The following is a 24,998-nucleotide window of genomic DNA, read 5'->3' as shown; positions in this document are numbered from 1 at the left end:
CATGTTCACCAACTGTTTTCCTTGCTTCAATTATATGAGAGATATGAAAAGTGCCTTTAATTTCAGGCTAATCCTTCATGTTCTCTATTGGAATATTAACCCCAAGTGGTTTCCTAAGTTCCCCATACTTCTTACTATATCTTCATTGGTAACTGAAGTACTTATGCCAGAGGTTTTCAAAATTCTCAGGTCACTCTTTTCATCATACCCTTTACTAGCCATATGTTGAAAGTGAGTTTGTATAGAGACTTGATACGTTTCTGCTGCTTTAAACTAACTGAAATCTAATCATGTATTTTAGGTAGAGGGAAAGCTTGACTTCGTTGTGTACTATATCTGCCCTAAAGATCAAACATACAATGAAAACAGACAATCTGATCTTCCTATTTTTCTCCCACTTGAATTTCCAATCAAAATTGATAAACTGAAACAAACTACCATTTGGCTTTATGAATTTTCCCATGGAGAAGGTGCATTCGTTAATTTATCCTATGAAGAAGTCAGAAAATATGACCCCAAAATTTAGAAAAATAAGGTTTTTGGATGGCTCCCCCTGAAAATAAATAATTTTCCAGGATTCAGTGAGAAAAAGGAAAAATAAAGAGAATAAAATGAAGAAAAATGAGGTCATCTGGTTTGGTTTTCTCTTCTCACTCTGTTTCCACAGGACTGCCATAGAAACCACAGGATCTTGAATAGCTCATCTCCACTCCGAGCAGTCTCCATAGATAAGGTTGCACCTTAGAGACACAAATCCCAAATACTTCCCGAGTCTTCCTCATTAAGCATAAGATAACAGATTAATTGCTAATTCCCAAAGCACATTCATCATTTACTTCATAGACCTAATACCACAGTATGGCTGGGCACAGCACAAGGCATGGCCCAGTGAAAAATCTTGGCTTATGTGCTTCCTTTTTTTAGGACAGCAAGAGCATTAATCTATTGTAGATATAAAATTTCCAAGCCAGTGCTGTCAATCCCCTGACAACTGATTTTTGATTGCAGTGTGTATGTTGAGCACATATTCAGGCAGTACAAGATTGTGGGTGGATACTTAACAAATACTTTGAACTATTTGTAACCACTGGCATGCATCTAAATTTTAGGGATTTTTTTAAAATGCCAATGTATCACCTCAATGACACTAAATCACTACTTTCATTTCTTAGATCTGACTGTATGCAGCACACATCTGAAGCAAGTCTGACCACTTCCAGGGGCAGCCTTTCTGCTGCTTCACATTCTGTGTGATCATTTCTACCTCTGAAACACAGCACAAAATTTTATGGGACTACGGTGCTTTAATTTATGGTGACAACAGCTGCTAAATACATTTGGGCAGCTGGGCAGATTTCATGAAATCTCTGATTCTACAGTAAAGTAAGTTAACTCTGCACTGTTTTTACAGACACATAGGTTTAAATTCCAGTTCCACCACATTCAGAGCAGAGAACTGAACTGGAATTTTCCACACCCCCTATGAATGCCTTAGCTATTTGTTCAGGAAGGGTGCAGTCTCACTTTCCAGTTTTAATCAGGAAAACACATGCTCGACACGACACAACTTATCCAAAAATCATTGTGTTAAAAGTGATAGATGGCTCCAAATATTAGTTTTAGTAAATGAGAGTTTTCTGATAAACAGGTGGATTCACCAACCAGTTCTTGACAAGCTCCACTTACATGAGCTCTGCATTAATTTTGATTACTTTATAATATGTAAGAAAATAGAAAAAAGGCCCTATGTTATAGAATGTATACAAGAACATGTCCTGGTATTATTATTATTCCATAATTCTTATAATGCAAAATAATGTGGTAGTTAACTTCTCCCTTTTTTTAGTATCTGGAAATACTTAGCAACATAGGAAATTCCTTTTTGTCTGATTTTTCTTTTCAGTATGTAACTAGATTCTTGTTGGAGATAATGCTATGTGAGAAGTTCAAGTACAGAACGAGATGCAGAAACAAATAATAGATCTATGGGTGTAAAAAAAAGGAGCACTGGTGTCATGGTTTAATGCTGGGCTGGCAATTAATGACCAGCAGATGCTCTCTGTTAACCCCTCTCCATCTGTAAGGAAAGGAAATAAGCCAGAGGGACTTGTGGGCTGGAAACTTTATTGAAGCAACAATTATGAAAAAGAAGATAATGAAATATATTGAAATATATACAAAACCAATATCATGCTACCCCAAAAACACTCATGTCACCACCGAAGGGTAGGGCCTGGAAAAGTTCCAAACTTCTGGACTCAGTTGCAGATGGGAGCTGGATGCAGGAATGCATGGATTGGGATTAAAGGCAGAGGAATAAATGGAGCCCTCCCAGGACACTGCCCATGGACAAAGAGAGGACAACATCCCCATTAGGGTGAGGATAGCCAGGGCTGAAATTCAGAATGCCAAAGAAGGAAACATGACTACTTCCAGGTTCTAAGAGGATCCTGGATCACATGGAGCTCTTAGGATTGACCAGACATCCAAGCTATATCCCTTTGTTTACAGGGCTTCAAGGATACTTAAACTAGAAATAGAAAGCTGTTAACTTCATAACAGATGGTAAAAGGTAGAGAATCTGTGGAAGGGAGGGATGAGACTCTGAAGAATCAGCATATTCCAGCTGTGCAAAGGGCAGTAGACAGCTGTGGGATGGCATTTGAGTGGAAAGTTGTTACGCTCTTGTGACAATTCTAGAGTAGTAAAGGATTCCCAAGTAAATGTGTAGGCTTATGTGAGCCTTATGAAAACTGGAGGGCTTGGATGGTGTGTAAAATTAACAAATTTTCTATTTTCTTAACTATTTTTGAAACTTGTGTTAAGAAGAAGGTAATTCAAAGCTGAAGTCAGGAGGGTAAAGCAATGTGAGATGGAAAATATCTTTTGCATTTATATCCAGTCCTACAGATCTTACACAAGTAAAAATCTATCCATAGAAGCCAAAAGTATATTTTTATCCAAGTTAATAATTTTATACTTCCTGCAATATGACTTTAGCTGATACTAAGTACATCTATTACATTTCAACTTATTACCTGAGTTATCAGAAATACTTAGTCTGCTTGTAACTGTGTGAGACTCAGTTCCTTGTTTTCTGAGTAGCTTTATGATGAAGATTCTTGCACCTGCAGAGAGCTCTACTGAGTTTTAGAGGACTAAGCATTTGCAGTCATCTGACTGTGGAAAGATACTTAAAAAGATGTGTCTAGTTAATCAGGACAGATAATTTTGCTGTTTGCACCCCACTGCACTGACATGCAATGATGTGTCCATTTTTTCTAAGTTACAATATCAAACCTAAATGAAAATATTTATATTACAAATCAAGGTAATTTGATAATTTGATTTGTCAAGATTCTCTGCCGTGTAGAGAAAACCAATTGCATTGATGAACAGGAGTTTTTGGGCAACTCAACACAAGGAGCACTGGAATCAAAGAATAGAAAGGATTTCTTGGCACATCAAATCCAATTTCCTACTGTCATAGGTCATATGTTTCATATCCATTGTACTTCTGGAAAAATAAACATACAGCTTTCCTAACTGACCCTCACCAAGCCTTACAAGTTTTGCTACTACTTCAGATTTTAAATCCCCCTTTCTTTTCACCTATCTTGTGATCCACATTGAAAATGGAGGCAAAATTCAAATACATTTTGAACCATGCATCATTTTTTCTCCATTGCACTTTCACCTTCAGAAGCAGGCATCTCACTTACTGTTCTCTTAAATTTATGTGTCTGAAAAACCTTTTGCTATATATTTTTTAAGACTAATAATGTTTGACTTTGGGTAGTTCTTATTTCACCACTACACTTCCCATCACTGAGGTTTAGCTTTCCTTGCTGACCACTCTTTGATTTCATTAATTTTCTTTAAGTTTATCCTTCCATTTGAAGTTAATCTATTAATCCTCAAGTTAAGCTAAATGTAATCTATATGTGATTACTTAAAAGAAGGTTTTTTTCACAGACAACTGTTTTTCAGTACACTTAGTGCTTGCCAAAACCAAATGTAAATACAGTCTAAAATCTGTTATAACTGATTCAGTAACTATTCAGTATTGTCTAGCACATCCATGAATAACCAGCTCCAAATATTATAATTGGTAATTGTTCCCCAGGGAGTGGCACAAAAACCAATCTGTGAACAGTAATTTTGACTTTTGTGTTCCCAGCTCATTTCTTTCTCCTTAACTCAAGTTGTGGTTCCAATGACCTCTAGGCCAGTTTAATTGCTAACTCCTTTGGTCCTTCAAGCCTTCACCCACTTTAGCTGAGGATTCTTCTCCCCTGTGGTGCTCTTCAAACCTTTAACAAAACCATTCTGGAAAAACAGATGACAAAAAGCTCTGGCCTGAAAAAATATATACAAGTTAACTGCTGTCAGCCTGTGGACTGTTACTGTCCTTTATTGACATAGATCAAAATTCTCAAGAAAATTATAGGCTTAAGAAGTTAGAATATAATATAGCTTGATTCAGTGTCCTGCTCAAAAAAAAAAAAAAAAAAAAAAATTGCAGTATTAGTAGGCAGGTAGTTCCTTGACTACATAGGCCTCAGAAAACAACTACTGTTGAAGATAAGAACTTACACACTTAATGACTAGAAAGCAGTTTTAAAACTGAAATATTACAAGTCCCTTACAAGAACCTTAAACCTGATAGCAATATCCATAGAATCAGAGAATGGCTGAGGCTGCAAGGCACCTCTGGAGATTATTGAGTGCAAGCATCCAGCCAGAGCAGGGTGAGCCAGAGCAGATGGCTCAGGGAGAGGTTCATCCAGGTCATGAACACCTCCAGGGATGGAGATTCCACATCCTCCCTGGGCAGCCTCTTCCAGTGTTTTACCATTGTCAAAAGAAGAAAAAAAAAAAAAAGTTTTTTTTTTCCTCATGTTTAGGTGAAATTTCCTGTATTTTAAGCTGTGCCTCCTGTCTTTTCAGTGGCCATTACTGAGGAGAAGCTGACTTCAGCTTCTTTACTCCCTCTGATTATATATTTATAAACATTGATAAGATCACTGCTAAGTCTTCTCTTCCTGAGGCTAAACACTCCCAGCTCTCTCAGCCTCTCCTCATATAACAGATGCTCCTTAATCATCTTACAAGCACTTTGCTGGACCCTTTCCCATCTCTCTTGTTCTGGGAAGCCCAGTACCAGACATAGTACCAAGGGGATGCTTGTTTTCTCCAGCCCCATTTTTGTTTATGCTCATTTACTGGTTCCGTGCAAGGAATTATAGTCATATAAGGCTTTACTTATAGTCATTTTCAGCTCCATTCCTGCATACATATCATGGGCATGGTATCACATGGCATAATGTTTCAACATTGTAAGGAATGTTTGGTCACTCAGAGGCCACCTAGATTGCAAATGGCACAGAATGCACAAAGCTGGAAAAAAAACCCCGTGTATATTTTGCACAGCGTGTGCAAATTTTCTGTTGCATCTGGATTTTTCACTTCTAGATCCTCAGAAATTCCTTTTAAATTGAAACAAATGACTCTACAGTAAGGAGGTGAAGAGAAAGGGAACTTTGTATGGAGTATGTCAATCTGTAGATTAATTAATACATTGATTCCAGCTGAGAGCCTGCATGTACCTGTCTTCCTAGTGAGATACCCACTGTGCAATCAGTGGTAATTTAAAAATCAATTGCTCTTCTCTAGTAATTAAATTTGCCCATTTAACAGATGTAATAGATAGAGCCTGCAACTAATTTCATTGTAGGGATTCTTAAGCAATTCTAGAGATTAAGGGCCGTGAGCCAGCAATTTGTGGGTTTTTTGCTCAACAAGTGAACATCTACATAGACTGTTTTGTTGATCAGTTTTAAATACAACATGGGAGATACTAAATTTTTATTGGAATATACTGCTAGATAAAGCAAAATATATTGCCAGACAAAGCCAAATAGTTAGTGCAAGTGACTACATTTAAGTATTACTATATTTAAAGGTATTGAAGTATAATTGTTCTTACATTTCACAGAACTAAATGTGTTGCCTATAAAACGTCATCATATTCTTTGAAAATTTCTCTTTTTGATGTGATCCTCTAGCTTTTTGTAAGTCTGGTTGAATAAAGTTTACTTTTCTTGAAAATGTCATTAAAATTTTTTTTGAAAAAAAATTTTACTTTGTTAAAAATTACACAGAGAATTACCCAGGGTTTGCCATGCATGGTGCTTAATCAAATAAAATATGATGCTTTTACATGTAGAATACTTATTACTGAGATTGATTAAACAACTGTCTCCCCTCAAGGCAATTCATTGCTATGCACCAAAAGGCTTCAAGATGGACTATTTGGGGGAAAAAAAAAGGCAGAAAATAGGACAAGAGGAAAAGGGAGAAACCTAAGACGAGCACAAAATGTGTATTCACAGTTTTAAAAGTCTTTGCAATTTACTTCAGGCCTGAGGTGGCATTAATTGACACATTAGCAAGTTATATACTGTGTTATGTGCCTATTTAGCCTAGAATCCAATAAAAAGAACACCAGGGAAATGGCTGTAACACGTTGCACATACAGCACATGGTTAAAATACAGAGCACCTTACAAAAGCAGATGCAATGCTAATGGTAACGTTGCAGTTAAGTCCCAGACTGCCTCCCTAACTCATGTAATTGAATTGCCAGCTGTCAGCTTGCAGAGGTAACTTTCCAAAATTTTAAGATGAAACCCTACAGTCCCCAGGAACTGAAGAAAATTGAAATTTATTTGAACAAGGTCTGGTTTTCTATATCAACCTGTATCTATATCATACTGTAGTGTATGCCCACAAAAAGAGCAGTTGCTCATGTTTTGTTGACATTAAAACTAAAATGCTAATACTGACTCCAAACTGAATGCCTTCTATAAAGGGGGTAATATTCAGCATTCAGAATAGTAGGGTAAAAGGGTTACATAGCATATGTTGTAGCAAGTAAGAAGTAAAGCTTTCTGTCATGAATGAAGAGACAATTCAGCACTCCAAGATCTTAAAATGCAGTTCTAGCTAATAAAATTATAGTATTGACAAATATTTTTTTAAGGAAAGTTAGGAATTTAGTAATTGTGGGTTGTTAGGTTTTTTCTGCTTTCTTTTCTTTGAAAAAGGCAAATTAAACAAACAAACAAACAATTCATGTGTGACACTATAGCTATCACTACTGTTTAAGTTCTTGAGTGCCAAGTCAGATAACATGCAAACTGCTTCGGCATCCCCCTGAATAAATAAATAAATAAATAAATAAACAGGTTTATTTATCTGTTAAATACAACCTAATCTAGTTAAATAAAACAGGAATAATGGTTATACGAAAATATGAGCTGCCTGTGCATTCTTGGTATGAACAGAGTTGTTACAGAAATGTTAAAATTAGTATGCATAGAGGATGAATAGCAACATCTCAGTGTGGAACCATCAGAAGGAAAAACCAGCTGGAGAACAGTTGAAAGAATGGCATGTATTCATAGCACCTAGATTAGCAGGTCAGCAAGATCCTAGCACATACCTACCTACAGCTTAGCAGGTGTTATTTTTATACTACATTGACACATTTGCAGATTTATTGTAAACCAATAGGTTTTAGTAATAGAAAACATAAGTATTAATTACATTACTGGGGGACTCCTTAGGATTAACAGGGAGTATTTGCTTAGTCATCTACCCAACCTTTATAAGCAAAGTTATCATAAGAAGCAGAGTATTGTTAGAACTTACAAAATCACAACCGAACCAAGCATTTGATTCAAAGTTCCTGTTGCTGTTACTATCCCAAGAAGGTGCCCTATCATCACGTTGCAACAGACTTTTTTTACCACTGTAAAACTCCAATGAAGCTGGGTAGTAAACCTTGATACTGTGTGTAGTTTGGCTCTAGCAATTGGTAAATTGTGACAAGAGCTGAACCGTTAAAGTTGGACCCTGTAATTCATATTGTTTAGCCTAAATCAACAAAGTGATGCTCTCCACCCTGTGGGATGTGCCTATTAACAAGTGAAACAAATGTGGTTTGTGATAGCAATGATTACTCCTGTGACAGGGATAAGCAGTACTTTGACTTCACCTGATCCTCATGCAATGGTTTGGTCCAGTAGTAACATTTGGGTCTGGAGTCTCCTTGTTTCTTATTGGATCCATTCAGTGTCTTCAGACACTTCAGGGTGTTGTCTTGTAGAGTTGTTGATGGCTGTATCCCTGATGACCCCGTGTGTTCTGGTTCACACTGACACTGGAGGCCCTGTTTTGGCTAAGTAGGTACATGCACGGAGCAGAAATTTACAGGGTTGGGGTGTGATGGATGCATTCAACCCCCCCTAACCAAACCAGCAGCAGTGTGGTAGAAGCTCCAAAGAAGGTAAAGGCCTGAGCTGTAGCTGGAACAACAACTCTTCAACAAAACCCACAAAAGAGCTGAGCAACTCTGTGAACACAATGAGCCTCATCCATAGCTCTCCCACTGAATGCAATGGGACTGAGCCAACCACTTTATACCAGCAAGAGGACAGCCTCAGTGAGGCTTCTCTGAGCTCTCCCTGGCCAGCAGCATGGCTTCATGGTGACACTGTTCCCTGGAGCTCCAGGATGCTGTTTAAAGAGCATTTACCAACAACAGATCACTGGCTGAGCCCAATTTGAATTCTCCCTGGGTGGCAACTGGAACTCCCATTTAACATCTCTCCCTCTCAGTGTTAAGAGATATTAGTTGGTTAGCTTAAATAAGTAAGTTTTGATAAGTAAGATTAAGTAAGTAATTTTTTAAAAAATAAGTAAGTTTTTTTAAAATAAGTAAGTTTTAAGTAGAAGGAAGCTGTCAGAGTTATAATATTGTGTGATTTAGTACACTTGTTGCTTGGCTTTACTAACCTAGCACAAGCAGCTAGATTTTCTGAAGCCTTAGGCCACAAGCTGTAAATTTCCACTTTGAGTTACTGAATGTGTACCTACTTAGTAGTGATCAACACTATTTAAGTTGTTCTATTAAGCATTTAAGTTTAACTTCAAATAGATTTTGTCCTGTAGTGTTAAAATTTGACTTATGTTGCAAACCAGGTCAGATATTTAGAATCACTGGTGATGAGATTGGTTTGATTTCTATAAACTGATAAACTAAGAGGGAGAGATGGCAGTTCTACAGACAGCTATTTCTAGATAGCAAAAAATACATCTCAAAGACAGCTCTGAAGAGATACTGGGGTGTGCAAAATTATCTTAAGTTTAGGTCTGTAAATGCTGCTAATTTCTGTTACATTAATGTATACAAAATCCATAAGTAAACAAGTGGGGGGTTTTAACATAGCAACAGGGTATCTATCTATATTCATCAACAGTGAATTGTGTGTGTCTTCTGCCCAAAGACAGAATTATGATTATCAAATTCTATGTTCTATTTTATTGGCATCATACTGCAATGGCTTGTATGATATAAGCAGCACATCAGTGAAAGATGACTGATTCCCATTCTTTCCAAAAAGAGAGACATAAATTATTACTCTTTCTCTTTGTTTCATTGCAAGTAAGAAGAGTTCTGCCCTGTGAGTGAGGAGCACAGGGTCAGGCAAGGAAAAGCAGTGTCAAGTGTAAGTGACAGCTGGGAACCTACAGCCTTTGTTGGAGTGTTAGCAACCTGCAGGTGACTTAAAAGGTCCAAAGCAAACAAAATACCCCAGCAAAGAAACCTGGCTGAAAACTTTTCTCTGCATTACTGCTATTGACACAAGACAAAATGTGGGCAGATCTTTTGTAACTATTTTGTGGGTAGCAGGGATTTAGATGATGCACATGTTGGAACAGAAAGCTGAAATACCACCTTGTCAGCTCATTGAGTTCCTCCTGCCACCTGGTTCTCAGCTCTGATTTCCTGCTATCTTAGCCAAATAGTTTTGAAAGAGCCATGCTGTTGGGCATTTCCTCAGCATACGTGAGTGTCTTTTGAATTCTCAGTAGGGCTGGAAGAGAGGGCTCAAGAGGAAGAGCAGAAAGACATTAGAAATTACTGCAGCCACCTCTTCTGTGGGACACTGGAGAAATGCAGTGGAGACATGAGCTGTTCTGTGCCAGTTCAGCTGCTCTCTAGAATAGTTTCTAGAGTGTATTTCCCTGTCATACCAGCTTTTCACTGATTTAAACATTTCATCTGTTGTCTGCTCTGTTCTGTCCTTTTTCATTCTTCCTGCTAGAAGTGAGATCCTAACCTCACTCATCACACACACAGGTGGAATTTCAGAAAAAGGACAGCTGAGGAAAAGTATGAGTGAGATGACACTCCTGGATTTTCTAGGAAGTAAATGCTGCTTGTGCAAAAATATATATATTTTTTTAATTCAAATCTGCATGAACAAAAGAAAGAAAATATGAGAAGTCCTCATAGAAATGCATTTATATTAAAAAGATAAACCTTCCATATTTTTTTATCAAATAGAATGAATTATTTTGTCTTCAGTATTGCAAATTCACTCACAAAGATTGTCTAATCAATGATCTTATTTTTAAAAGGTGGATTTTTGTGGGTTTTGGTGGGCTGTTTTTTTCTGAGAGGAAAGTACAATAGATGACTAACTTCTGGCCCTCTAATTCCTGGGCTAGGGCAGATTTCTTAAAAACAAACAAACAAACAAAACCCAACCCAACCCAAACAAAAAAACCCCAAACAACAACAACAAAAACCTCTACAGCTTGTCTTCATGTGAAATTTTGATTGTTTAAGAGTTCACTAACAGAGTCCATATTGAGCTATACACACAGGTGTTTGAATCAAAAATCTGGTGACTTGAAATTCTCTGTCCCAAGAGAGCTACAACCTAACCAGCTTCATCCATGCCCTTGTGTGCTATGAACAGGCTTTTATGTTGAATCTCTTACACTTTGCTGTGCCATCTGCGTGTTCATTTATGAAGTAGAAACACAGAGTTGAGGTTGGCAGGGTCCTTTGAAGAGCATCTACTCTTGCTGTAAGGCAGGGACATCTTTCCCTGGGTCAGAGTGCTCAAAGCCTGGTTCAACCTGACCTCGAACACTTCCAATAGTGAGGTATCCACAGGCTTCTCTGGGCAACACAGCGCAGTGTTTGGCCATCATCACTGTAAAAATGTATCTTTGTTATAGCCAGTTTGCCATCTTTTAACTTTAAAACCGTTACCCCTTGTCCTATCACATCAGGCCCTGCTGAAAAGTCTGTCCCCACCTTTTCCATGAGCCCCTTTTTAAGTACTGGAAGGTTGCAATAAGGTCTCCCCACCACTTCCTCTTCTCCAGCCTGAACATCCCAAACTCTCTCCAGCCTGAACATCCCAAACTCTCTCCAGCCTTTCCTCAAAGCAGAGGTTCTTCAGCCCTCTGACTGTTTCCGTAGCCTTCCAGAACAGATCCAAAACAGGTCCATGTTTTTCCTGTTCTGGGGCCCTCAGAGCTGGATGGAGGACTCAGCTGTAAATAGCTTCTGTCTTTTTCTGGTTGTTTTTAGCCCTTTGCCTGTTGAGGTGACCTCAGCGGAGCTGCTCTCGCCGAGGGGGCTCTGAGTGCTCTGGGTCCCCGCTCCATCCCTCAGCTTTAGAGCTCCCGCACCTGGGTGACCCCGCGCTGCTGCGGAGGAGACAAAACTCCACAAAACCGCTACTTTTGTGCCCGCAGGTTACTGAAAGTCTTTTTTAGATTTCCCAGGGAAAGATTTCTTTCCCCCTTCCATTCCAAGCACCGCTTCCCAACCTTTCGGGCCGCTGGGTTTGGCCGCAGCGTGCCGGTACCGCATACGAGGGGTTCGAATCGAACCCCCGCGACCGCCCAGCCTCTGCTTTTAGGATGCTGAAGTAGATAAAGTGATTTATATGTAGGAATAACGTGTCACCCGCGACTAATAATTCATCAGCAGAGCCAGGGGGCATTTTTTGCTCTGACAGAATTGAAGTCGGGGCTCAATCCCCAGGCCCAGCCGGTACCGGCCGCTCCCCGGATCCGCGCTCCGCAGGGTGGGGGAAGGCGGGGCCGGATTGCGCAGGGGAACGGAAAGCTCCGGTCCGGGTTTCCCTGAGTCCCGGCGTGTCGGTGCCATCCGGGGGGAAGAGTTTAGGCGGCAGCAACGCCGGGAGGGATGAGGAAGCTGGAAGTTCGGTGGCTGCTTTTCCAGGTCGCTCCTCGCTTTGCCCCCGCTCCCCGCCCTTCCCCTTCCCCTCCGCTCAGCGCCGCGGCCTTGGGAAGCAGGGGCCGGCGCCGCGGCAGAGCCCCTGGACGTCGCTGGGTGCGGGAGCCGGTACTGGGCTGTGCCCGTCCGGCCCGCTGGTGGGAGACGGCGGCTGCGCGGGCTGGAGTCGGGCCGGAGTCGGGCCGGGCGAGGATCCGGCTCTGTGCTGAGGGAATGTCTGCGGTGGTGATGCGCCTGTTCCCCTCACTCACTGCTCTTAAGGGTTCGACTGGGTTTGAATGAGTCCTGCAGGGAGCTAGGGGGGGGGGGCGGTGTCAGTCCCGGGGGTCTCTAAACTCTTTAGCAGAACTTGGGTATGTTCTTTGAACCAGCCTCGCTTCAGCGTTACGTGTCCTCTGTTTTTATTTGCTTCAGAAGACGTGTTGAGAAACACATGGAAAATAGGGGAGAAGGAGCGATGTTGGCTTTGAGGAGTCAAAACGCGCGGTGCTGGGCTCTGTGTAGCTGCTGCTGAGAGTTACACTGCTGGAGGAATTTGTCCCCCCCCCCCCTCGCAGCAGTCTCATCTTCTCCCTGCTGAAAGCTGGTGAGGAAAAAATCCAGCAATGTGTTTGTCGCAGTGCTCAGGTGCATCTCTTTTGCGTGCCATGAGTTTCATAAATCCGAGGCTCTGGTTTCACGTGTTCCTTCTGTAGTTATTGTTACAAGAGGTACAATACGTTGCTTCACACATTTCTATTACAATTTTCTTGTAATTGTGCCTGCAAAGCTATAAGCATTAACTTACTCCAAGGGTCTGAGAATATAGGAGTTACAATGTCAAATAGTCCTTCAGTAGCATATTTAGGAATTTATTGAATTTTAAATTTTTGCATGGTGTGTTCTGAATTATAAAGAGGCATAGGAAACCAAATCTTCATTTTATATAGTGTAAAGTATATGGGTGTGAGAATTTGAGAGATGTTTTTACAGCCTTTTTGGACACCTGGTTGAAGGCAGAGTGGTCTCCCCACACAACTTCCCCACGCTTATTTGTATACTCATTAGGAAGAACTTTGCAGCTGTAAGGACAATAATGTACTCGAATCTTTTCTGTTATATTTTGAATCTATTTGTAGTCACACTGTAAATGGCTTGGGGAACAGCTTATTTCCACTTTCCTTTAAGCTGGCTTTTATGCTAGGTTTGGTTTGGGGGTTTTGTGGTTGGTTTTTTTGTTTTTTTTTTTTGTTCTTTTTAATCAGGTCTCTTCTATCTTAACTTAAACATTCCCAGTTACTTTAATCTTTTCCTGTATATTATGCATTTAAGCTCTGATCATTCTTGATCCTCTTCTCTGGACTCTTTCCAATTAGTTCCTATATGTGAGTCAATTTGAAGGGCAGTATTCAAAACTGAATAGAATCCTGGAGCTGAATTCCAAATGGTAGTAGTATAGTAGATGTCTGTGCTATCAAAGCCTTACTTCTGTTTATGCATCCTGGGATGGATGGCATGCTTGCTGTTGGCATATTCAGCTTCTCTTTCAACTTAGATTCCACTAAGTTGTTCCTCTTCCGGTTGATTTTTCCTGCCACAATAGAAAATCTTGCATTTCTTCTTGTTAATGTTCCCTTTCCCTTTCTTTTTCTTCTGTTTTGTATTTAAAAACCAAACTAACAAAACTAACCAAACAAAAAACCCCAAACCAAAACAAACAAAATGCAGAAACAAAACCAGACCAAACAAAAAACAAACAAACCACCATGCCCCTGATTAGTACATACTGATTCAGAATTGAAAACATGATGGAAGAAAATTTTTATTTTCTTGCAGTTTGCTGCCATCAGTAATATTAATAAACATAATCTTTACTTAATCATTAAATAATACTGACTTAGGAGAGTCCTCTGTGAACCTCAGTGGCCTACATTGCATCTTGACTCTCTCTGCATGACCTTGCAGCCAAGATGAAAAGTAGTGTCAGTTTAATATTAAATTGGACCTATGCCACAAACTAAATCCTTATCACATCAGGAAATACATTTTCTGCCTCCAATTAGGACAAGCCTGTGTACTTCCAGGGCTGGCAGGAGACAGTATTACAACCTAGTCTCTTGCTCTTGGATCTTTAGCAGCAGTGTGTTTATTCCTTAGATGTGCAAGATGCAGAGCACCCTGAAATAGATGTGGAGAAGTCTCTCCTTAGTTAAATAAGATTTGAAAATATATTTGGGCCACATAGTAGCTCTTTTTTCCTTCCTCTGCATCCACCACCTTGTCTGAGCCTTCAGTCTTTCAGAGGGCAAGAAGACCACATCAATGATCTCTGCTCTGCTGTTGACACCTTGTACTACAGAGCATTTTCTTCATTTGCTAGATAGAATCTTTTAAAAAATTATAAGCTAAATACAAACCCCCCTGTGTAATATGCCACAGCTGTCTCTTACTTTGGACCTTTTTCCTTTGCATGTCACTGTGCTGCTTGAGCACCTTCCTGATGTGTAAATTAGATTTTTATGACAGTATGTTAACAAAAATTCATCAGTCTTTGTAATTCTTTCTCAGGAGGTTTTCCTTCCTTGCTAATGGAGGCTGCCTTGGGCTGTACAGAAACTTCCAGCATAGCAGAGAAGCTTTTTGCATTTTCTCAGCTTACCTGTTTCTAGCTCCATCATAGCACAAAAAGCATTTGGTGTCACACACCCTCCATAAACTCTGCGTTCACATGATGTGACAACAAGTGGGAAGAAAAGGGGGACTCCTAAGAGTGTTGTTTTCTTGCATCTTCAAAATAAAACCCAGAGTAGCAATAAAATTTTACAGGAAAAGAGAATAGGAAAGGAAAAGTTAAGTGCTTCATAGAAGTCCTATCCTGCTCAATTGCAGTGCAGTTAGGTACCTTCTCAGTGTAGTGCCTGCAGCTCAGATGTGCATCCAAATGTTATTTAGTCAGGCCCACAGTTGTATAGGAACATATGTTTTAGAGGTGTTTTAGATCCTACAAGATGACCAGGTTTCTTTCCATTAACCTTAAGATAAATTGATTCATATTTTCTGTCTATTGTGGATATGTCTTAAATCTCATTGTAACTTCCTTTAAATTGTAGTAAGCTCTTATTCATTGCAATGGTTTTGAATGGACTTTTCAGATGTTTCTGAATTTTTAAAAACTAGAGACATCAACTCTGTGAAGTGAGAGGGCTTCCTGAAACTGGTTTGTGGAAAGAATACACAATTTGTGAGTTGTAGTGTGAAGATACCACAAATCATAGTAGCAGAAATTAATTGTGCATCAAAGTTACAACAGGACTTAACTATTAATGGTATTGCTTTCAAGTTTGCTGCTTTTTTCTTTTTTATATGGGAATACAGGTAATACTATAAAGGTACTTTTAATCTGTTGTTCTTACTACTCTCATTGACTGTCTTAGATGGTGCAGTTGGAAGGATGTGACCAGTTGAAATTAGCCCAGAGAGGATTAAAAGGGCCAGTCACTTTTTTTGTGTGGACCTTGTGTAGACCTAAAGTCAATACTTAGAAAACACAGAATTTTCCTAGTTTTTTTTAAAAAAAAAAAAAAAAAAAAAGGAGGAGACTTTGAAGCCATACAGTTGTGACAGGGAACTCTATTTAGTTATTTTTTCAGGACAATGAAAATAACTCTAGTTACAACTATAACTCTAATAAAGAAAGGCTCAGCTGAGTGCAAGAAAAAGCTTCACGAGAGGGGGGGAGGACATACTGGAAGCAGGGGCCCTGCTGAGGTTAAGGAATGTCCTTCAGCAAAAGTTATGAAGACTACTTTGGAGGCTGTCTAGACATGAGCTGACTATACAGTAAAAATCTTGGACTAAATGGTTGCTTGAGGTTGCTGTTGCTATGAATATTTTAATAACTTTTCATGCACTGGGGTACTTGCAAAGTTACTGTTTCCTGTTTACAAGAAATTATGGCTTCAGTGAGAAACATTAAGTGTGTGTCCTCTGAAAATTGAAGGAAAATTAAAACTAATTATTTTAGTTTAAATGAGAACATTAATGATAAATTCTGCTAATGACCTCTGTTTGTGATGACTTTAGAGTATATGCATGGTTGGATATCACACCTCTGATATTCTGGCTCTGTAGTGAGATATTTAACAGTGTGCATTCAGTCTTGTTTTGGAGTTATCCTCATTCTGGTTGTAGTTTGTGGTTGCTGCTCTTGCTGGCTGGTTCTGGTGTTTGCCATTTTGAGATAAAGAAAAAAAACCAACTATGTCTGCAGGACATAGTTTTTAAGATGCAGAAATGTGAATAATAACTTTGTACTTAGTTTCAACTTATTGTTAATTTTTGCTTCTCACCAACACTGCATTCATTTCCTTTTTATTTCTGAAGCCCAAGAATCCCTAATTCTTCTGTCTTTCGTCTTCATAAGTACTGTATTTGTGAGTAATAACCCTGGTGTAGGGTTGAAATTTACTACAGTAAATTTTTATGGCTTTTGTTTTCACAAATATGCTTTATTTGTCTATAACCTACATTTCATATGATGAACCATTTGTTATTTGGAAGAAACATACAGGACTAAACAATATCTGTGTTACAGCACAGATGACATAAAATTGTTTGTTTCTTCTAGAAAGTAGTCTAGTTTTTTTTGTATCATGTAATATCAAAGTAAAATCCAAGTAAGAGATTACTTTGTTGTGAGGAAAGCATTTTAAGGTAAATTAAATCGGGAATGTTCTAATCTAGATGCTTTTGGTCTCTTACGTAGAAAACAAGACAAACTTGGGCAATCATGTATTAATGTAAGCTAAAATAATACTCTATTTTTCATTTTAGGGACCTGTGGGAATTAAGAATATCTCTCCTATGAAAATTTGCTGCTTCTACAGTCTTCCTTCTTAGTATGCAATCAATGATTTCACTTGAAATACCCATCTGAAGAAGCCAACAGTAAGCAAGGTGTAACTTCTCTTTAAAAATGTTAAAAGCTCAGCAGTGTGTAGCAGCTGATGGGATACCCAAGAAAAAGCGATACATTTGTGACATTTGCTATAAGCAGTTTGAAACGCCATCCAAATTAGCTAGGCATTACCTGATCCATACTGGTCAAAAGCCTTTTGAATGTCATGTATGCCATAAAACATTTAGGCAGCTAGTCCACCTGGAGAGGCACCAGTTAACCCACAAGCTTCCTTTCAAGTGTATTGTTTGTCATAGAAACTTCAAGAACTTAATCACTTTTTTAAAGCATCAACAGCTCCATAATGAAAATTATCAGAATGATTCCAGTCAAGCAGAAGACTCTGTGAATTTTGAGCAAGACAGGGTCACTTGTGGCATATTCCAGTGTTCTATGTGCTGGAAATCTTTTACAACAAAAGAGAGGTGGATGCTGCATCAGTGCCTGAAGGCAGATCATCTACATGGTGCCAGCAGGAGAAAGAAAACTCATGCTTGTGACTCGTGTAACAAGACATTTCCATCAAGATCTAAGTTAGAAAGACACTTCCTCATTCACACTGGCCAGAAACCTTTCAAGTGTTCTTCATGTGGTAAATCTTTCAGACAGTCAACACACTTGAAAATTCATCAGCTCACACACACAGAGGAAAGGCCTTTTCAGTGCTGCTTTTGTCAGAAGGGGTTTAAAGTACAGAGCAAACTCTTGAAGCACAAGCAGCTCCATGCCAGAAATAAGACTTTCCCTAATATTTTATGCAAAGCAAAGACTCTTAAATATCCCAAACTAGAGAACCTGTTGGAAAGAAAGAGGGATAATTGTGCAAATGCTGACACTTACAAGTCACAGGAGAATGACCCACATGATGTTCACTTGATTTATACTGTACCCTTCCAGTGCCCAGCATGTGAGCAGTGTTTTGAAACAGAGCAGGTTCTAAGTTTGCACAAATGTTATCTGAGAGATGGCAAAAGTTCAAGTAATGGTACAAAAGCACGCAGCCACACCAGCATCGTGCAAAATAAGATTCTGATGAAGCGGAAGCGAACTGGAGGAAAATCAACAGATTTTTCTCAGACTGACAGAAAAAAAATAAAATCAGGTCACTCTAAAAGTCCTGACCTGGTTGCAGCTGGAGCTCAGCGTTCTGAGCACCGTGCTTCCACTAAACCTTTCAAGGATTGCCACAGCAAGCTTGACATGCACAAGGCACTCCCTAATCGGATGAAAAGAACATTTGCTGTGCCATTACCTGGGCAAGAGCACCCACAACCTCACGACTTTGGAATGAATTTAAAAGGTATGCTTGCTGGTGAGAGCATGTTAAACATCCATGACTCACTGCATAATAAAGATGAGGCTTTTTATGGTTCATCAGATGATGGTTTCTTTGATAATCCTGAAATACTTCACTGTTCTTTTCCAGCTTCTGCTAAAAATATACATAATAGACACAAAGTGTGTAAATGTGACAGATGTGAAAAAATCTTTCCGTCTTTATCCAAACTTCAAAGACACTATCTTACACACACGGGACAGAAACCCTTTGGCTGTGATGTTTGTGGGAAGACATTTAGACAGTCAGCTCACTTAAAAAGACATCAGCTCACCCATACTGAAAAGAGACCCTGTAAAAGCCCTGTTTGCCAGGTAGAATTTGAAAATCAGAACAAACTTTTCAATCATCAGGGGGATCACATTGAATTTAAGTCTTCTCAGCCTTTGGGTTATTCGGGTTATTCTCAAACACCTTCACAGGCATCTGGCTTTCAGGAATTGGAGCTCATTCAAGCAAACCAAGCAGCTGAAATCAAAGTTGAAACTGAGTCTGGGGACTTGGTTCTTGAGACCAATGGTAGAAAGGCACAGCCCTATTTGTGTAGTAAATCGTTGGAAGCAGAGCAAAGCTGTTACAAGTGGCACGGTTTTTCTGAAGGCACTGAAAAAAGTGTGGTTGTTAACAAATTGTATCAATGCAGTATCTGCTTTAAAACTTTCAGATCGCCTTCTAATCTTAAAAGGCATTACGTAATACATGCTGGACAGAAGCCATTTGAATGTTTAGTTTGTGGTAAAAGTTTCAGACAGGCCTCACATTTGAAAAGACATTGCCTTATTCACTTGAAAGAGACCTTAAAGATGAGTTCTACTGAGCAATAACCAGAGAATATATTGCTTTTATCAAAACTGGATAATGCACTATGAAATTATATATTAAAATTTTTGCTTGCAAAATCATTAAAAGGCTTGTATTATACCGGCAAGTGACTGAAGGAGATTATCTTTTCCTATTATGGAGATGACCTGATGAAGAGTTAATCTACTGTCTTCAGAAGTGTCTGCTTGATACAATTTGTGATGAATGTGAGATGCATAAACCAAGCAACAAAAAGTCACTTTTCATTTATTTTACTGAATTAATTTATAAATATACTTACTGCATTAATAATGTTCTTACTGCATTAAAAATGTTGCAGCAATCTGCAGCACTTCATGAATCAGATATTTTAAAAGTTATACCTTTTCCCATATTGTATTTTATGGCATGCTCTCTACTGATAATTATCAGAAAAGATAAAAAGGTAATTTTCAGAATATGGAAAAAATGGTCCTTTTACTTTCTTCTGACTCCCTATATGTTGCAAACACATGATAGTTGCTGTATATGTTTCATCCTTTTAAAAAACAACTTATTTTTAGATAAAAGATGAAAAAAAATGTACAAAAAGGAGCAAAGTTCAATTAGAAAAAATGTTGATGTGGTATTATATAACAGTTAATAGGAAAAAATTAACTGCTTTGTAATATGCTTGGAGTTGTGTGAATGAGGAATTATATCTTTTCCCTTGTTATGATAAAATATAAGTAGATAACGCAAAAATAGCAGTTTATAATCAATTAATCCATTTCACCACATCATTCTCTATAGTCCTTTGTATATCCCTTGCCTGTTCTAGCTTTTTCAGCCAATTTATACTGAACTTTTATGCTGCAAGAAAAAAGACAGACATTATCATTAACATTACAAGCGGGCTTACTGTCTGTTCCAATCTCCTTCTCGTGTGCATATTGCACCAGTAAAAGAAATGCTCTCTGCAATGTGTTAATATCTCAGACGAGCAGTTTTGTGGAAAATCATGTTCTCGTTACATTAAATGCAAGAGACTTAAAATTACCTTTCACTCAAATTAAGTAATTCTGATTTTTTATTTATAGAATCTATAACTATAGTTTCTGATAAGTAGAGAGTTTTGCCCATTGTGCCTGTGGGGCTGGCAAAAAGTTTAAGTGCAGCGGAGCTTTCTTCGTTATGAACAAGAAAGAAGTTTGCTTTTTTTTTTCCCTGTGTAAAAACTACCTTTTAGGTAGTTGCATACCTCTGTTATGCGACTTCTGATAGATTGAAACCTAAAATTTTAACTCCTATTACTAAATTAAAATGTATGGATGATACAAGACATTCTTTTCACTATTTGAAAAGAGCCGTATTTATTTAAGTAAAATGGCTTTGGTTTTTCTAATTTTGGAAGTGTTTGGAAGTACAGATTTTTCTGTAGCATGAACTTTGTAGTATTTGGTATAAATGAAGTGAATGCTGAAGGGAGTTTTAATTTTATTTGTATACATGTTATTCTTTCCTATTTTCAGAGAGAATAAAACAAGGAAAGATACTCAAAAGCAGTCTGTAGTTACTGTGGGGTTTGTATGATAGATGAACTCAGTACATTAATAATGTTTATATATTGAGATTTTTTTCTCCCTACATGAATTGTTTCATATTGAAAGACAGAATACTGTATAAAATGTTTTAAAAACGTATTGTAGAGCTCACCTAAAATACTTGTAATAAACTATTTTATTTATATTGTACTTTTATTGTATGCATTATGTGCAACCCAGAGTTTTCAAACTCCATGACATTCAGTATGTAGAAGAGCTTAGGACTGCATGTTAAAATAACTAACTTTGCATGTTAGAACAGTAGGTTTTGTTTCAGATATTTTTTTATTATAGAAATGAAATGAAAATATGTCTAAAGATAGTAAGATCTCTCTTAAGTCAGTGATTTAAAAAAATGCTGTATTTGAGAGTAATGGTTAGAAAACACTAAACCTGGTGTGTTTTGAAAATATCAATTTGACTAAAATGAGGGGAAGGTAATATAGAAAGCTACTTTTCAGGGATGCAGAGACACACATAGAAAGTGTTACTACCTGATTTATTTGGAAACTTGTGTAATCTTTGGGGTCCATGGGGTTTCAGAAGAGCAGTAAGCACCCCTTTGTTTATCTGGCTCTCTACCCCTGCATGAGAAGTTTTGTGCCAGTCTAAATTTATGATTTTGGGGGATTATAGCATGAACTAGCCAGAAGGGGATAAAGAGGTTTCTAAATAAAAACCAACAATAAACTAACAAACAAACAAAATACGTAAGCTTGAAATCCTGTGTTTTTTGAAGTTAACAGTGAAATTCTCCCTTTACCTTTGAGAATAGGAGCTAGATTGGATTTTTCAGTGTTAACAATAATATTTTGTGTTATTCATTATTATGTTAGTCATGTCCATAGTGTCTCATGCAAGTTCAGACCATCAGTTTTTCAAGTATCTGTGGTGGCAGACATTGCCTGTGGTTTTGTTGGAATGCACTGGTGGCTGAGAGTTATCATTTCAAAGTACTGAAATAGTGGTATTTTTTAAGAGTACATGCAGAACCAAAGCAACCTATAAACAGGAAAATAGTGGGTCCTCCTGTGCTAATACTGAGTTCCCCCCAAGGAGAACTTGGATGTATTCAGCATTGATTCAGCTTTGAGGTAGTGGAATATATGGAATATTTTATTCTATGTGGAATAAAAGAAGAGCCAAATATTTAAAAGAAGCAGAAGAAGATAAATGTGTTTGTTTTTTTTAAAGACACATAAAGTATGCAATACTAAATACACTAGAAGTACAGTACTAACTGATGACATTGTCTTGAGATAACTTTTTTTTTCTGTGCTATCCTTGCAATGTTTGCAGAAAGTCAAAACTTGTAGAATGTATATAAATATTCCTATATATGTCTAGGGAGAAATCAAAAAGAAAAAAAAAACATCATAAAACACAGAATAAGTGTTTAGTCACTTTTGTAGCTACGTCTTACTGAATGTTTTCGTACTTTTCTGATCTGCTCTCACTATTATAGCCATTGCCAACAGGAGAAGTTAGCAAAGCAAGAGAAACTTAATTGAAGTTAATGAGACATTAGGCTTCAAATTGGGATGCTGGATCTAATATTTGGTTTTCCTGCCTGTCTTCTTGTATAAAAGTCAAACTTCAAAATGCATATTTTTGCAGCAGTAGCTCACTGAAGTAACACTTAGATAAATACAGTTGAATGACTCTTAAATCAATAGAAACTATGGATTTGATTCTTCTAATGGCTCCTTGTAATAGTATTGGAAATGCATAAATCTCCTAAAATAACTAAAGGGGTAATGGTTCATTTTACTAGAACAAGGTTTTGTAGAATTTTAAAGTGCAAATTTTAGCTTAATAGCCCAGTTTTATGGTCCAATGGCTATGGATGAGGTGTGTCTGAGAGGCAGCTATCATAAGGAAAACTGAAATTACACAAGTGACTTTTCTGTGCTTTCATATACTTTTATTTTGTCCAGAGTGAGCAAATGAATTCCACTTCATGTAATGACTAGTTCTGTCGAGCAGCTTTTAAAAGCATCTTTTTTAGCATCTGTAAAAAAAATTGAATCTTCAAAGTCCATGCAAGTTTTATGAAGTAGAAATCAGCCTTATTCCAACAAAATCACTCATGAAAAGAACTGATAATTTTCAGAAACTGACATTTTAACATGAAAGTGTCATTATGTCTGCTCTGAGTTCTCACAAGTCTTTGAATGGTGTTCAGCTTCTGTAGTCTGCCATTCCAGTTCCTGTCTGCTTCATGGCTCTGCTGTGTGACTTGATTCCTCTGCACACCTGATGGGATACGCAGTTGGGAAACGTGGCTGAAATTTTTCCTCTTCACTGAAATCCCCTCCAATATCCCGGATCCCAATTTGCATGGATCAGGGCAATTCCTCATGTGACTGATGGAGAGTCACAGAGCTGCTTGTTGCACATGTGCTGCCATGGGAAGCAAAATGGTGCCTGAGGATGTGAGAAGCTGACCAGCTCTGGTGTAGGTTGTGGGTTGTCATTCTTCACTCAAAGTGTAGAAAGAACAAATGGAAATAAATGGTGGTTGTCAGCATTTCCTATGGCTGCTTCACTGCAATTTGCCTTGATAACATAGTGAGGGAGGGCAATACGGTGGCCATTGCTATTCGTAAAAGTTAATTCTATTCCTAAACTAAAGAAAACAACTCTGGATGCTGTCTCCCACGTGTACTCCTATTGCCTGGTACTCACTTTCTGGTGACACAAAGGAAAACTCCATCTTCCCGGTATGCAATTTTGCTTTTTTTTTTTTTTTGCTTTTTTCTTTTTAAAAAATAGTATAAATTTTAGTGCTTACTATGTGCTTGCAAAATTAGCTTGCTGAGCTAGACAAAACCTTGTTTCATACTTTATACTCTGGGTCTTAGTAATAGCAGGTAGTTGGGTAGTGAGAATGGCTTTGTAAGGATTCCCTCAAAAGCACCCAATAATATGTCTGAGGCTTGTGCAATAAACAGAGAAAAATGTCCATTTGCCAACAAGCTGAAATTATTTGTTATATATTAATTTGTGTCACAGTAGAAATAGTTTTTTAAGTAAAAAAAAATTATATTTTTTATTACAGCAGTGTGAATTCTGTTGTTTTCAGTAGGTATTCTGTTTTACTACCATTTTATCCTCTTAAAATCCTGCCATGCTAATAGAAATGTCTTCCAAAAGGCTAGAAAATATGGAGAAAGGCAAGAATGAAAACTTTAGGAGACTGAAGGTAGGTGTCAGCCTCTTATAATTGTTTTCTCCTGATTAAGGTTTATGCTGCATATTAAATATGCTTCAGTTTTGTCTGCGATCTGTATTTTTTTTTATATTGTGAGAAAGGATGTGTGATCAAGAATCCACTTTTCCATGACTCTGCAAGTAAGACTCAACTTTCCATAAAATTTCTCATGCTAGCACTATCAGAAAAAAAATTATTTGCCTTAGAATCTCATTTCAGTGATGAAGGCCTCAAGTTCTTCCATCAAACAGATTTATCTAAATTTTTTTGTGCCACGGGCATTTTATCACAACAGTCTCTCACAGGGTTTCTAGCAAATATCTCTAGAACTTCACTGGCCATTGGTATCTTATGTTCATAGCACTGTTCTGCTCCAGTTGGTACGAACCTTGCTTAAAGTCTGGGAAGAGAATTGGAACAGCCCAAAGTCTGCTCTGACTTGAGCTGTGAGGCAAATGTGAGCCCAGCAAGAGAAAGATACAAACGACCAAGTCCCGTATTTCCCCACCTCTTTCACTAGAGGCACTGCCTGCTATTCTGGGATATGAAAGCAGCTGGGTTGCTGAATTAACCATATTTTTCTCTAGTCATGAGCTCAGAATTTCCATTGAAGTTACTGTAAGTTTTGCACAAAAATCAAGGGCAGTACATTGGCCAGAATGTGTGCTAAATAAATATTTACACACAAATCAGAATGCTACTGACGGCTTCTTTACACTTTAAAATTCTAAATAATTTAAGAAGCATCTGTTACTGAACTGAGGCATCATTTTTGAAAGTACCCATATTTACCAAGTGGAAGTACACATATTTACTGAGTACCCATATTTAATGAGATGAACACAGTGACAAACTCTTGGACTATAAAAAAGCACATAAAATAGTAAAAGCAACATAATGTAATTAAAACTATAATGAAAAGGCTGAACATTTAGTTTTTGTGAATATTAGCTGCTGTGAAGGATAGACTATAACCAAATGAATAACCCTTGTCAT

The 24,998-nt window shown here is 38.0% G+C and overlaps 1 protein-coding gene across 7 annotated transcripts in view; it reads left to right on the top strand.

Annotated features, from left to right (window-relative positions):
* The window catches only part of ZNF770 (zinc finger protein 770), a 41,716-nt gene extending 18,218 nt beyond the window's left edge, over window positions 1–23,498 (top strand). For 2 of the 7 annotated variants that reach the window (XM_071744300.1, XM_071744299.1), the window contains exon 2: window positions 16,945–20,938. In XM_071744300.1, coding sequence (XP_071600401.1) covers window positions 17,087–19,228 — 2,142 coding nt within the window. In that variant the 5' untranslated portion in view covers window positions 16,945–17,086 and the 3' untranslated portion in view covers window positions 19,229–20,938. Of the gene's footprint in view, window positions 1–11,985; window positions 12,118–12,299; window positions 12,719–16,944; window positions 20,939–22,995 lie in introns of those variants that run through there. The other 5 variants (XM_071744297.1, XM_071744302.1, XM_071744301.1 and 2 more) reach the window with 5 other exon arrangements.
* Window positions 23,499–24,998: the final 1,500 nt, after the last annotated feature.

This window comes from Heliangelus exortis, chromosome 5 (genome assembly GCF_036169615.1).
Source record: "Heliangelus exortis chromosome 5, bHelExo1.hap1, whole genome shotgun sequence".
NCBI classification, from domain to species: domain Eukaryota; kingdom Metazoa; phylum Chordata; class Aves; order Apodiformes; family Trochilidae; genus Heliangelus; species Heliangelus exortis.
This window is presented reverse-complemented; position numbering and strand designations above follow the sequence as displayed.